The 15153-nt window shown below is 38.7% G+C and overlaps 1 protein-coding gene across 2 annotated transcripts in view; it reads left to right on the top strand.

The window, feature by feature from the left end:
• sbf2 (SET binding factor 2) overlaps nt 1–15153 on the top strand; it is a 143013-nt gene that overhangs the window by 91864 nt on the left and 35996 nt on the right. For both annotated transcript variants that reach the window (XM_057859758.1, XM_057859839.1), the window contains exons 22-29: nt 4821–5016; nt 5124–5251; nt 5342–5517; nt 7439–7572; nt 7663–7864; nt 7929–8125; nt 8247–8387; nt 14770–14853. In XM_057859758.1, the coding sequence (XP_057715741.1) occupies nt 4821–5016; nt 5124–5251; nt 5342–5517; nt 7439–7572; nt 7663–7864; nt 7929–8125; nt 8247–8387; nt 14770–14853 (1258 nt within the window). The remainder of the gene's footprint in view (nt 1–4820; nt 5017–5123; nt 5252–5341; nt 5518–7438; nt 7573–7662; nt 7865–7928; nt 8126–8246; nt 8388–14769; nt 14854–15153) is intronic.

Below are 15153 nucleotides of genomic sequence, written 5' to 3' on the forward strand. Positions count from 1 at the left end.
ATCTATCTTTATCATGAAACAGTTTTAAAACTTTGACATGTCGAAAGTAGACAGAAGGAAACTAATGCAATAACTGGAGCAATTTTAACAACTTTAACTGTTGATTCACAATATTAAATGACTTCCAAACATAGCAAAGGTTACAATCTAGTTATCGCAATAGCCGCAATACCCCTATGTCTAGTTAAGTTTAGGATACAGAACTGGGCCAGGGCCTACGGTCCCAAAACCCTTTGAATTTCACATAGTGTGACCTGTGTTTTTTTTTTTTTTTTTTTTTTTTTTTTTTTTTTTTTTTTGAATGAATGAAAAACAAAACAGTTCAATTCAATCAGTTAATATAAATATATTTGATGTGAAAGACGTAATAGAATGTATCATGTACTAATATGTAAAACATTAAAAGTAACACCAGTTACTTTGCCAAGTAACTAATTACTCTTACATTGAGGTAACTCAGTTACTAACTCAATTACTTTTTGGGAGAAGTCATTTGTAATTGTAATTACTTTTTAAAAGTAAGATTAACAACACTGGTCATGACAGCGATATATTTTTTAAATTAAACTTAGCTTCTTAACCTCCTATTTTGTTCGTTATTTTCACTGCCATTGAAGGCAGTAGATGTCTAATCTAGTGCTGCAACGATTAATCGATAAACTCGAGTATTCGATTAGAAAAAAATATTCGAATTAAATTTTATTGCTCCAAGTAATGGTTTACTTAAAGTTGCATTGTAATGGTTTATTTTGACAGTGTTTGCATTTAGTGTTATTGCTTAGGGTGGATACACTGCCCTCTGTTCTGCCTCATTTCACATGCCTGACTCCAACTGCTCCCTGTTAAGACCGACAAAGCTAAAAAAAAATTTTGAGCCATTTTTTTTCATGCATTCATAATTTAGTTTATATATTTAGCCGTTTTTTGTGGGACTATATGTCTGAACCATTTGTTAAGAAAAAAGCTTAAATACTATAAAATGGTAAATTTTTTTTTTTTTTTAAGTACCGTTTGAGGCTCAGCTCAGGTATTTTAATTTTTCATGTTGCTTATCCGATTACTCGATTATTCGAGCTAACTAGTTCATCGATTAATCGACTACTAAAATAATCGATAGCTGCAGCCCTAGTCTAATCCATTTGCTATGAATGGCTGCCAATGAGTTAAGTTCCCCATTTAGGAGGTTTTATCAACACAACATGAGCTTGAATATGAATCTGCATAATGTGGCTGTGCACAACCCTATTTTTGAAAGCAAATAACCTGAAGTTTCACTTGTGGATTTTCTTAAATTCCTGATTGGTTTTAGACTTTACAATGCATTCATTTTAGAACTACCTTAGCCGAACTTCAAAACTACAATAAAACAAAGTTTACTTTTGAAAATTGCCATTAAAACTTGATATCTTGGCCTTTTTATAGACTGTAGCATCCAACTCCCATATACAAGTTTTATTCTCTTTCCTGCTCGTGTGCTGCAAATGGAAGTTTTCCAATTTTTTTTCTAAGTGCACTTTTAGATATCTTACTTGTTATTTTGAACCCTGCTGTGCTTTTATTGTGTTTGCCAGCACATGGTAATCCTTGTTACACGCGCTCATACACACAGACAAACAGCATCGCAGTTCTGCCTTGAGACCAACCTGGAAGCTGTGGTGAGCTGTCTGCTGAACTTTGTGGCTCATTCCAAGATGGATTGCAAGCTGCAAGTCGCATGCCGTGTACTAAAAAGTGTCAAAACAACAGTGGCACCGGCCTCATGACGAGTCAGTGGTATTAGTAATAACAGCGATGATTCCTGGAAGAGAGAAACAGAATACTTTAAAGATGCAATCCATTACCTCTATAAAATTGCTGACGGGTTGAACAAGGGTTACTCGGCAATAGGCAAACTTTTCTGAATTCTGAAAGTGGTTTCCGTTTACTTAATCACTGAGTGGGATTTGCCTTTCTTGGCACATTTGAATGACTAACTTGAACACCAAAAGATATTCACTATGATGTCACAAGTACTTCCTGGTGGCAAAAGCGCCGATGCCATCCATCTCCTTCCATTCCATTCGAACGAATGATCATGTTTTAGTTCCATTGATGGCAATAGACGTCCAATCCATTTCAACTGGCTGGTTAATCCATTCCAAATGGATTGAACATATTATCACCACCAATAGCAGCCTCTGTGTTGGTAGCAGATGGGCTCGCGTGACACTGACGTGGATATCATGTTGTAGCATTATTAGACTGGGTGTTATGATTTGCTGAATTCCTCAAAGTCACCCCAGCCAAACATTTTATCAACACCTGTGAGCATAAGTGTTCCAGATATCTGACATGGAAGTTTAGTTCCGCGGCATTAATTCATATGTGCCATATTTTTTGTATGTATGAGTATAACTTGCACCAGCCCAAAAATTGCACAATGAAAGTGGAAAAATCATATGTAACTCCGCGGTTTCCCCCAGACAAATCGCAAAGCCTGCTTACAGAGAAGCCCACTGTCGACCTACATCGTTTTTGAAAATGAATAATAAATAAAAATGTTAATTTAAAAGGAATTTTACAATTAACTTTTATGTGTTATTGTAAATCAGACTTATTCCCCCCGTCGGCCTCCTTTGAAACAGTGCCTGTGGGTTTGTAGGCAAGAATGTAATCGCTTATTGTCTTTTTTGCCTTTGTTCGCAAGTGCTGTCAAGTTTTCCTGCTACCCCAATTATAACCCGCTCCACACATCGCCCACCTATACTTTTTTTTCCTTCTGTTGTGTTTCGCAAACCAGCTCGTTACATTACTGCCAACTAGTGGCTTTAACTGTATAGGAGTTTGTCAGCCAAAAAAAAATTGCAATGTCACTGGTCGCACATGTGCAAGTACAGTGGTACCTCTACATACGAAGTTCATTCGTTCCAGGACCTTGTTTGTGAGTCGAAATGGTCGTATGTCAAGCAGGATTTTCGCATAAGAATGGCTGTCTTGAAGGAGTGAGCCTTACTATCACTTCGTTTACATGCTGCGGGGAATACTAGGCTGTTGTGTTCCACAAGCTGATGGAATAAATGATTAGAAACCTAACGAAGCTGGCGATTTCTTAGGCGATGTTACCACAATAATAATTGCCTCCTTAACTTATAAAGCAAACTGAGGAGGACCGCCTTGATAGACAGTCTACTGCTGTATTGTTGAGCCATTTCACGGATGCGCACCTCACGCTCATATTTTTCTATCATATCCATCTTCATGTCATTGGTAAGCATCACCTTTTCCTTCTTTACACCACCTGCACTAACATTCTTGGAACCCATGTTGGTTTCTGTCACAAGAAAATCTGGTGTGCGTCAGTCTTGTGGGAAAACAAAGTAACTGCGGCGCTGTCATATATCGTCGTAATTCGATGTCGAAATTGTAATTCGATGTCGAAATTTTCGTTGGATGTAGAAACAAATGGCGAGTCAAATTTTACGTCGGATGTCGAAAAGATCGTGTGTCGAAGTGATCGTATGTCCAGGTACCACTGTAGCTATACGAAAAAAGTACTGGATCTAATTTTAGTTGCAAAACACAACCATTTGGTTGCAGTCTGGAGCCTTGACAACATAACTTGTTGACCAAACTCTCGATATCTCCAAATCCCTACCAAATACATTAAAATGTTCCTTCATCTTCAGTATAACTTCTGAACAACTTGGCTAACTATGGAAGTAAAGGGCACATCTACAACACCCTTCTCATGACTGTTTCACGAAAGGGAACACTACCGTTCAAAAGTTTGAGGTCACTTAGGCACCAAACTTTTGAAAGGTAGTGTATGTCGCAAACCTGGCTAAACTATGGGGGGTAGTGCAGCTTATAGTCCGGAAAATACAGAATTAGGTCAAATGTGGTAGCGGAACTCCAAGCACAGGTTTTTCTGCTCATATTCTGTTCTAGTCAGGCAGCAGTGTTCACTCGCTTTCTGCCATCTGGAAGTACCTGAATCCCTGTTGTTTCCAAAGTTTTTGAAGAGGTCGGTAGTAGGGTTTATTGTGTCAGATCCTGTTTGAAGCACTGTGTTGAAATGCACCCATTGGCCTACATTCCCAAAAAACAGCTGAGGTCAAACTGACGACAGCGTTATGAGACTGGTTCCACGGCTGCTGTGATCCCAGTGCGAGCTGGATAGTGTGTCAGTGTGACATGCCTGCATGCTGTATAATATTTACCTAGCAGGCACTTAACGTGCTATTGATTTCAATGTAGGTGTTTTTTGAGTGAGGCTGTTATCCTCTTTGGTTGCCAATATGTCAAATAAGTTGCAGTTCTGTATTGATTTGCTTCAGTTTAATAACAGTGCAAAATTCAATTTGTTTAAACTGGCAGGGCTGGCAGTGAATGATCATATTTCAGTGCCCTTGACGGCGAGAGACTGGGTCCAATCCATTTTGACTAGGAGAAGCTGGCGGCGAATGATCCCCTCCCAGTCAAAATGGATCGGGCCTAGTCCCTCGCTGTCAAGGGCAGCCATGAAGTTAATTTAGCATGCAATTATGCTTCTTTTAACGAGTGGATTTTTTCCAAATTTCATTTTATTAAATCATATTTTTCGTCATGTTGAATTCAGCTCCGACGGTTATTTTTCAACGGTTATTTACAGACAGCGGTATCCTCTTTTAAGGTGGCCTGCATGTGAAGAATGTCTATCAGAGCGCTGTGATTTTAAATATTTTTATCTTCTGGAACCAATACACTTATTACAGTCTAACTCCTGGAATGGAAAATGAATAAAACATTTTCACTGTTTCTGAATATACAGTACCATAACTGTCAACATGTCACCCCGTCAGCCAAAAATTCTACGTCCAGCGCTACTTCCTGGGGAGGAGTTCGTGTCTGAGGGGGTGAGGGTACTTCTCGATCCCGACGGCAGGGAAGAGGCTACTGGGGGCCTGCTGGGAGGCCCGCACATCCTACCAGCAGAGGGTGCCCTCTTCCTCACCACGTACCGCATCATCTTTAAAGGCATCCCCCATGACCCATTGGGTAAGGTCATTGTAAACCTCACACTGATTTGTTTTATATCGTTAGACTCAACCTCGAACAAGTAAATCCGAGTGGAAAGAATCTTGTTTAACAATTTGTGTATTTAGTGGGGGAGCAGGCAGTGATCAGAGCTTTCCCAGTGTCCACATTGACGAAGGAGAAGAAAATCAGCATTCAGAACCAACTGCAGCAAAACATGCAGGAGGGTCTCCAGCTCCGCTCTGCATCATTTCAGGTTGTTGCACTGCATCTTTCTTCATGTTGATGCCACACCACAGACATCACAATATTATTATAGATTTTTTCCCCCTATTTTTTGTTACAGTTGATAAAGGTGGCTTTTGATGAAGAGGTGAGCTCGGAGATGGTGGAGATGTTCAGGAAACACGTACAAAGGCTCCGATACCCACAATCAATCTTCAGCTCCTTTGCATTTGCCGCAGGGCAAACTCAACCTCAGCTTAATCTTCCAAAGCAAAAAGAAAGGAACACTGGCTTTAGGTTTGTAGTCAATCTATTAACTCATTCATTGTCATTGAAAGTGATAAAGATTTAATTCGTTATTGGGTTCCTCCCACAAAACTTTCAAAGCCTAGTACTTGAGTAACTCACTGATTGCCTGCCATGTTTTTATATATGTTTTTATACAAACAAACTAAAATATAATTAAAATAAATATTGGTAAATGTTTTCAATTATTTTAAATCCTAGTGGATCGTAAAACATTCCATTGCTGGTCACTTTTTAAAGTAAAATAATAAATAAAGTCCCAAGTGGTAAAACCAGGTAATGCAGAGGCTGAAGAATGAGGCTGTGGGACCTTTTTGACTTTTTTTCTGCAGTAGGTGGAGGGCGGATAAGTGCAAGAAATGTAATGACTAATAAATCTTATAACTGACATGAAACAAACTTTAACTGCTCGCAGAAAAGTGAACACAAAATTCACTGACAGTAATTGTCAGCTGTGCTACACGATGGCTGGGGGAGGTGAAACTCCTGAAGTTTTTCCCTAATTGGAGAAAACCAAAATCGCTGTTATGGGAATACCTCGGCTACAGAAAAGTTAGACGACCGCAGCTTAGAGGAAGAGGGCCAACCGACATGTAAAACATGTTTGTGGAGGGTGGCTGCTGAGGAGGCAATACCTCCAATATGATTCTTATTTACTGTATTTTTCGGACTATAAGTCGCACTGGAGTATAAGTCGCATTTTTTGTTACTTGATAAAATCCGACACATCGAACAGATGTGTCATCTTGAAAGGCAATTTAAAATAAAAATGTATGAACAACGAAAGGCAAACTTGGCCAGGATGTTAACGCAACATAGCTATTAAGATTTAGTCAGATAACCATAGCTTAAAGAACATCCTAACAAGTTTACCAAACCATCAGTGTCACCCTAAAACACCAAATAACATGTGAAATTATATAATAATGTGGTAATAATTTCACACATAAGTCACTCCAGAGTATACAGTAAGTCCAGCCAAACTATGAAAAAAAAAAAAAAAAAAAAAACTGCGACTTATCGTCCGAAAAATACAGTATACAAAATTAAAGGTTAGATTAAACTGTCAGGAACGTTTCCCACCAGCTACGAGAGTTAACTCATAATGCGAGCAACAACCGGTGGGGGAGAGTTGAACCTTGCAGCTGCAAGGGAGGGATTTCTCTCTGCATTTTTGGGACATAAAAAATAGCGAATACCGTAGGGACGGTAGGAAGGAAAAATTTTGCGATTTTGAAACCGTGACGTTTTTATACCACGGTATACCTTGAAATCGGTAATCGGCATAGCTCCTGTTCCCCCCTTATTCGTAAACTGATTGTCTTGAAAATTGGTAACTATGTAGCAGTGGTCAATATCCATCAATCCTCAAAGTACAATTTAAAAAAAAAATCAGGGCTGATTAATTAATATTTAAAATTAATTTTTAATATTTAATTTGATTAATTATTAGTAATATATAATTTATTGCCTGTGTTTGTTCTAGGTTTCGAGTTAGCCAATAGAAGGAATGCGCACACATGCAATTGAGTGAACGCTGCCAGCCTCTGCCTGTCAAAATGGATAGGTCATTTATCAGCATTAATGGCAGCCAATTAGTTAATTTATGAATTAACATTAAAGCCATTAAACATTAGGAATGTTTTTGATATGTTTCCTCAGTTTGAGTGTTGTCAGTTTAATATACCAAAGTTACTGTGTTGTGAATGTAAAAGCAGTTCATTTTTAGAGCTTTTTTTTCCCGATCACCGTCAATGGCAGCCAATGAGTTAATCAGAGTCGATATTTTGACTTATTTTACAAAAGTGATTTTCAATCTCTAAAGGTCATCATATCTGAAAGTCTAATATCCTTTTTACTCAGCTGGAAGTAGTGGACAAACTTCATGTGTGGGGCTCTTTTGTCGCTTCAGAACACTATCCAAAACTATTGTCAAGGGAGCCAAGAGAGCCAGCAAGATCACAATGGGCCGTGGTAGCCAGACCACATTGAAGAGGAATGACAGAGGCAGCAGAATGACCTGGCACGAGGATGATGACATTTCCAGTGAGAGAAGATCTCAATTTCTTGCTGTTCAAACCAAACTTGTAATTGTCGTCAAGTGTCAATCTTTACTTCTCTATGTGTTATATCCAGTTTCGGATGACGGCGAGCCTCCGCCTAGCAGTACGCTGAGAACATCAGAGAAGTCCACCATGGAGCAGCTAGTGGAGCAGTCCTGTTTCCGTGACTACCAGCGAATGGGCTTGGGGACCATCACTGCCAGTTCATCTCGCTCAAAGTCGGGCGACCAGTTCAGAATCACGGCTGTTAATAGACTTTATTCCCTTTGTCGCAGGTATGCTCAACTACCACAATTTAAGGTATAAAGATCATAATTCCATTGTTTTTCTCTGCTTCAGTTATCCGGGACTTTTGGTGGTTCCTCAGGCCATACAAGATAACAGTTTACACAAAGTGGCACGTTGCTACCGACACAATCGTCTGCCTGTCGTGTGTTGGAAGCACCCCCGTACCAAAGCCGTGCTGTTGCGCTCGGGCGGCTTTCATGGCAAAAGTGTTGTTGGATTGTTTAAATCACAGAATCCCACTTCACCAGGTCCGCCTTAATGTCATTACAAGCATTACCTTTACTTTTTCAGGACTTGTTTATATGAAATAATAAAAAATAAAAAAAAACTCAACCAAGCTTTAAACCTTTTGTCTGTTTTCTGAAATAGCACCTGCATCGTCCTCTGAGTCATCTAGTAGCCTCGAACAAGAGAAGTACCTACAAGCAATCTTGGACTCGATACCCATTTACCACAAGATGAACGGCCATAGCACCCTCTCTAACCGCTCCATCGTAGGCCTTTCACCAGGTATGTGCATGATTATGATCACATTGTTGTTCTTTTTTATTATTTTTTAAAACTCATTTGCTACCATTCTCTCCCAGTCCAAATTAATTGGAATCTATCGCTGACAAGGGCAGCCAATGAGTTAATTTTTCATCAGAGATTCTCACTGACTTGCAGCTTGTGACCTGAAAATGAATCATAGCAAGAGTACTGTAGAGTCTGTCTAAGTGGCGCTTCCACTCAACTTGGATTTGTCATGTGACATCTTACCATGGGAAAACAACTCATTGTGTTCTAAGGGTAAAATAGGGCATGTAAAGTAGTTTCGTTTTGACATGGCAAAACTGCATGCTTGCACTCTTTTGTTGTTTGTTTTGTACCTATTTACTGCGTGCGCATGTGCATTTCGCTGTGACAATGAAATATAAGATCATATTTGATATCATTCGGAAGGAAGCTCTTACAATAAAAGGTTATACATGAAGCATAGGTCATCACTCAGCTCTAAAGACTTTTCTGCATCCTCCTCTCAAACTCATATTAATGGGTTTTTTTGTATTTTTAAGGGTAATTTCAGGCTTGGAGGAACGCCATTTAAAAAAATTAATTAAAAATCAATAGTTGAATTAATCATAGGCTTTGCAATTTATTCATTTAGACTAATCGCAGATACATTTTTTAAATTGCAAGAATTTTGGTGAACGACTGAATCAAATAGCTTTCTCTGGAAAAATGCAATTAACTGGGTTTCAATTCAAAACAGTGGAAAAAACAATTATCTGGCCAAACATCTCTCTTGAACATGATTAATCCTAATTAATGACTTAAAGTCCTAACCCAAATAAATACTGAAAATTTGAGTTTCTGAGTAAATTTACTTGCCCTGAAACAAAAAAGACTGAAGAGAATGATGAAAGTATTATTTTTTAAAATGGCAAATAAGTAAGTACACCCTAAAATGTCTTTTTCTCCTATCCCACCCCACAATTGGATTCTATCTTCTGTTTTTCATATTTTTTTAAAATGATTAGCTTCGATTGAATGTCTCACTCTACCACATGCATATTTAAATTTTTGTTAACTTGTTTACCGTAATTTTCGGACTATAAGACTCCGTGATTATGAATCCTGCGGTTAATTTGTTGATTTATTTGGGTTAATAGGCAGCACTTTATTTGACAGCGCCATCATAAGACTGTCATAAGACCATCATAATTATGACATGACACTATCATGGCCATTAATGAATGCTTATGACAGATGTCATTAAGTGTCATCCAGCAAATTTTGTCACTAACTCATTTATGTTCAACTCAGATCTTTTACATCCATTCAAAAGATAGATAATTTGCAGGACGACACAAAATCCAGGCATGAAAATCACTCACCACAAGTCAAAAAGGGTGTCCTACATGAATTTTGTATATCCAAAGAGAAAAATTTTAGGGGGCAGGGGTCGTAAGTCCATCTAACTAACTAACGACATGTTTTATTGAAGTTGCTAAGCCTGTCGCTATATGCAATGAGTCCATTTATCGCAATGTAAATAAAAATGAGGGCGGTAATTTTCACGGCTGCGTTTTACCACCGCGTGCGTGCATACATTTGTGCGTGCGTGTAGATGACATATGAGACTCCAGTTGTTGTGTGCAGATGCTTATTGGTCAACAACACGGCGTAGAATTACAGTTCACACATACAAAATATCTATATTAAACACCGTAAACGTTTGCATTGCTACACTGAGACTAATGGGGAAAAAAGACAACCTACTTTAGCCTGTTATAAAACACTGGCAGTCTTTTCCAAAACGCAAACTTGTGGGTAACAGGTGACACTTCAAAAATGAAAAATGAAAAATCGCTGGTTAACAGAATTTGCAAACAAAAAAATGAAAAAAACAATCTATTAGTCACACCACAAGCAATGACGGAAAGTGCTTTTTGCGGAGTGTAAAGTTGTTAGCGGTTCAGCGAACGTACTTCCAGTGAACATTTCAAAATAAAAGCACATCAAGTTTGTCATATAAATAACGATTTCTGGAGATAATCCCACATACTTCGGAATGAATACTATAATATGTAAATACTATAATACTACAGAATTCAGATTTTACACTAAGAATAACTTTAAAATGACACCCTTTTTAAAAAATAGGATTGGCAATGAATAATTATTATAATACTATTATATATAGTAATATACTATAATAATAATGCTAGACATTTTTTTATAAGAATTGTTTTGAATAATGTTAGAAAGGGGAAGTCAGTTTCTGAATCTGTTTACATTCCATTCTTTCGCACTAGTAAATGCTATCAGCTAAGCTTGCACAATATATCATTTGAACATCGCCATCACAATGTGTGCATGCGCAATAGTCACATCGCAGGACGTGCAATTGTTTTTCTTTTTTCCAACATTTAAACTTTTGTTTTCATGAATGCAGCAAGTATGCAGATCCTGGATTAAACTGAGTTATAAAAATTAGGGCCGATGGCGCCATTTTTCAGAGCATCGGAATCTGGTGAAAAGGATCTGTTTTTTATTTAAAAACAACATACATTCATGTTTTTCTGCTTCATGCTCGTACAGCGCCACAGTGTCTCACGCTCACTCTTCCTCCTGCTAGGCAACGCGACCAAAGGCTACGTTCATACTACAGGTTTTAATGCACGAATCCGATTTTTTCGTGTTTTTCCAACTCGAGTGAGGCATTAACTTGACGGTCTGAACGTGACAAGTCGCATAGAACTGGACCATTTCAAATCCGATCTGGGTCACTTTCGTATGTGGTTCAAATCCAATCTGGGCCACATTTTTCCAGACTGTTGCGGCGGTCTGTACTGTCCACTCTCCCAAATCGGATTTCATGCAGCAATTACGTCATCAAATAGCGAGAGAGACGCCTACCGTAGCGGTGCCGCTGTGCGTTATTAGCGCCTAGCTTGCAGTGAAGACGGCTTTTGGGAATGGCTGGGCTTGACAACAGTCATAAAAAATAAAAATGGGTTGAGGATAAACCTGAGAATGCTCAGTTTTCTCTTTGCTTCAATTGAGCAATATTTCAACATTGCCTACACGGCCGAGAGTCGGGGCAAACTGCGCATATGTGTGTGTGACATGCAGGGACAGTGCGTGCATGCTATCGATCCATATAAACTTTGAATATAAGCCTAAACGGGGATTATTTATGTCTGTTATTTGTGTCCTCCTTTTGAAAAGCAAAATATGATATCCCTGGAATGACGGATGACGTGTGTCATTTGTTTTGATGCTTCTGCGCATGCGGGTCTTCATGCTCAGCGAGTGTCGGACTCCGAATTAGTGCGCATGCGTAATACTTGAACGGTCTCAATGGACAAAGTCAGTCTGAACGGGCACGCCAAAAAAACGGATATGACAAAAAATCGGATTCGTGCATTAAGACCTGTAGTATGAACGTAGCCAAATTGTTTTTCTTTGTCACCAGTGCAGCTATCCCGAACAGAGCTATTCAAGTTATTTGGTGAAAATTTTCTCGTTTTAATATCGCAATATAATATCGCAAACTCCCCAAAAATCACAATGATAGTTTTTTACAATATCGTTCAGGCCTACTATCGGAATTTGACCTCAGTGTTCATGTGTGATTAATTATTGTTATTTACATGTTTAGTTGTACTTTAATAAAGAATTTAGGTGTTCCAAAATGTTTTTGTGAATTAACAAGCGTCAACAAAAATTTCATTGCTAAATTGGTTAAAAAAAAAAAAAAAAATATTAGTCGACTAATTGTAAAAATAGTCAGTTGACTAATCGGGAGAAAATTAGTGGTTTGGGACAGCCCTACCGGAACATATTTCCTCCACACCCTTCTCACCTTTTTAACCCCTGACCCAAGTTCATGCCTGAAAATGACATCTGTCATAAGCATTCATTATTGCTTATGGCAGTGTCATGCCATAACCATAATGGTGTTACCAAATACCATATCTAGCAATTAATGAAACAACTGGAACAGTAACTGAAGAAATGATTCGCACAGAACATGGATTTTGATTGTTATTTACATCTGTAGCGCTGCAATGAATGCTAGGAGGCAGGTTGGGCGACAACAGTGTTGACAGCAGATGGCAGCAGAGGTTGACTGTCTCCCCCAAGGGAGCAGTAATGGCCAAATGAAGCTTCTTGAATCAATTAAGCTTTGCAGCCAATTGATTCATGGTAGTTGATTTGGTCTTATGATAGTCTTAGGATGCCGCCGTGAAATAAAGTGTTACCGGTTAATATATTTTGATGTACAGTGCCTTGCAAAAGTATTCGGCCCCCTTGAACCTTGCAACCTTTCGCCACATTTCAGGCTTCAAACATAAAGATATAAAATTTTAATTTTTTGTCAAGAATCAACAACAAGTGGGACACAATCGTGAAGTGGAACAAAATTTATTGGATCATTTAAACTTTTTTAACAAATAAAAAACTGAAAAGTGGGGCATGCAATATTACAGCTGCAAGTCGCTTGGGGTATGTTTCTATCAGTTTTGCACAACGAGAGACTGACATTCTTGCCCATTCTTTCTAGCAAAACAGCTCGAGCTCAGTGAGGTTGGTTGGAGAGTGTTTGTGAACAGCAGTCTTCAGCTCTTTCCACAGATTCTCGATTGGATTCAGGTCTGGACTTTGACTTGGCCATTCTAACACCTGGATACGTTTATTTTTGAACCATTCCATTGTAGATTTGGCTTTATGTTTTGGATCATTGTCCTGTTGGAAGATAAATCTCTGTCCCAGTCTCAGGTCTTGTGCAGATACCAACAGGTTTTCTTCCAGAATGTTCCTGTATTTGGCTGCATCCATCTTCCCGTCAATTTTAACCATCTTCCCTGTCCCTGCTGAAGAAAAGCAGGCCCAAACCATGATGCTGCCACCACCATGTTTGACAGTGAGGATGGTGTGTTCAGGGTGATGAGCTGTGTTGCTTTTACGCCAAACATATCGTTTTGCATTGTGGCCAAAAAGTTCAATTTTGGTTTCATCTGACCAGAGCACCTTCTTCCACATGTTTGGTGTGTCTCCCAGGTGGCTTGTGGCAAACTTTAAACGAGACTTTTTATGGATATCTTTGAGAAATGGCTTTCTTCTTGCCACTCTTCCATTAAGGCCAGATTTGTGCAGTGTATGACTGATTGTTGTCCTATGGACAGACTCTCCCACCTCAGCTGTAGATCTCTGCAGTCCCTCCAGAGTGATCATGGGCCTCTTGGCTGCATCTCTGATCAGTTTTCTCCTTGTTTGAGAAGAAAGTTTGGAAGGACGGCCGGGTCTTGGTAGATTTGCAGTGGTCTGATGCTCCTTCCATTTCAATATGATGGCTTGCACAGTGCTCCTTGAGATGTTTAAAGCTTGGGAAATCTTTTTGTATCCAAATCCAGCTTTAAACTTCTCCACAACAGTATCTTGGACCTGCCTGGTGTGTTCCTTGGTTTTCATAATGCTCGCTGCACTTTAAACAGAACCCTGAGACTATCACAGAGCAGGTGCATTTATACGGAGACTTGATTACACACAGGTGGATTCTATTTATCATCATCGGTCATTTAGGACAACATTGGATCATTCAAAGATCCTCACTGAACTTCTGGAGTGAGTTTGCTGCACTGAAAGTAAAGGGGCCGAATAATATTGCACGCCCCACTTTTCAGTTTTTTATTTGTTAAAAAAGTTGAAATTATCCAATAAATGTTGTTCCACTTCACGATTGTGTCCCACTTGTTGTTGATTCTTGACAAAAAAATTAAATTTCATATCTTTATGTTTGAAGCCTGAAATGTGGCGAAAGGTTGCAAGATTCAAGGGGGCCGAATACTTTTGCAAGGCACTGTAAATATCCCATAATACAGTGAGGACAGCTGTGGCTTATCCATGAACAAATGCTGTTTCCGTGTCAAATTTGGTCGGTGGCGGCTTACATTAGGTGCGCCTTATAGTCCGAAAATTACGGTACAGAAGTTTGTCTCCTGAGAAAAGGCTAAAATTAGCACAGATGTGCAACACTGTTATTGTGACTATACTAAATACTGTAAATACAAAAAAAAAATGCAATAAAAATATTTCCTTTGATCTCTAAGCTGAAATAATCAAGCATTTGATATTTTTTTACCTTTAAAACAGTAGAAGTGAAGGTTTATTTTTCATGAATTCTCATGCCAAAATATTCTCCAATTCTGAATAACCCTTTTACGCTCAAAAACTCGCAAAAACTATTTTGTTCAAAATGTTGCAGATGTACTATCAAATATCTCAATGCATTTCTGTCTAAACATACCAGTGTTCTTTCCACTTGTTGACAAAAAACTTTTTTTTCTTCTTGTACTTGATGGAAAATAACTCCTTCTTGCTACTTGCTACTGTGTCCCCTCAGGGAGCGAAAGGAGATTATCCAGAATGCCGAAAATGGCTCCCGTTCATTTAGACATCCCATTTTCAAACAGCTTTACCAGAGGAGGTAAGTGTCACACAGTGTTTGAATTTTAAAATTGTTTCGTATTTACAGTAGATACAATCTTGGCATATTACATCATAATGTAAATGATTATGTTCAGTGCTATTGACGACAATAGAATAGTCCAAAGTAAATTTGACATCTATCGCCGTCAATAGTAGCCCAGTGTGTAGAGCTGTTTCGAGAGGAATATTACTGTAAATGTAATCACAAAGGAATGTGAAGCGCTTCGGTACTGAATGTTTTGTTTGGTGTAAATGCATGTTTGACGACTTAGTCATGGATTAGTCCGGAAAAAAACGT

Source organism: Corythoichthys intestinalis, chromosome 1 (assembly GCF_030265065.1).
Source record: "Corythoichthys intestinalis isolate RoL2023-P3 chromosome 1, ASM3026506v1, whole genome shotgun sequence".
Taxonomy (NCBI): Eukaryota; Metazoa; Chordata; class Actinopteri; order Syngnathiformes; family Syngnathidae; genus Corythoichthys; species Corythoichthys intestinalis.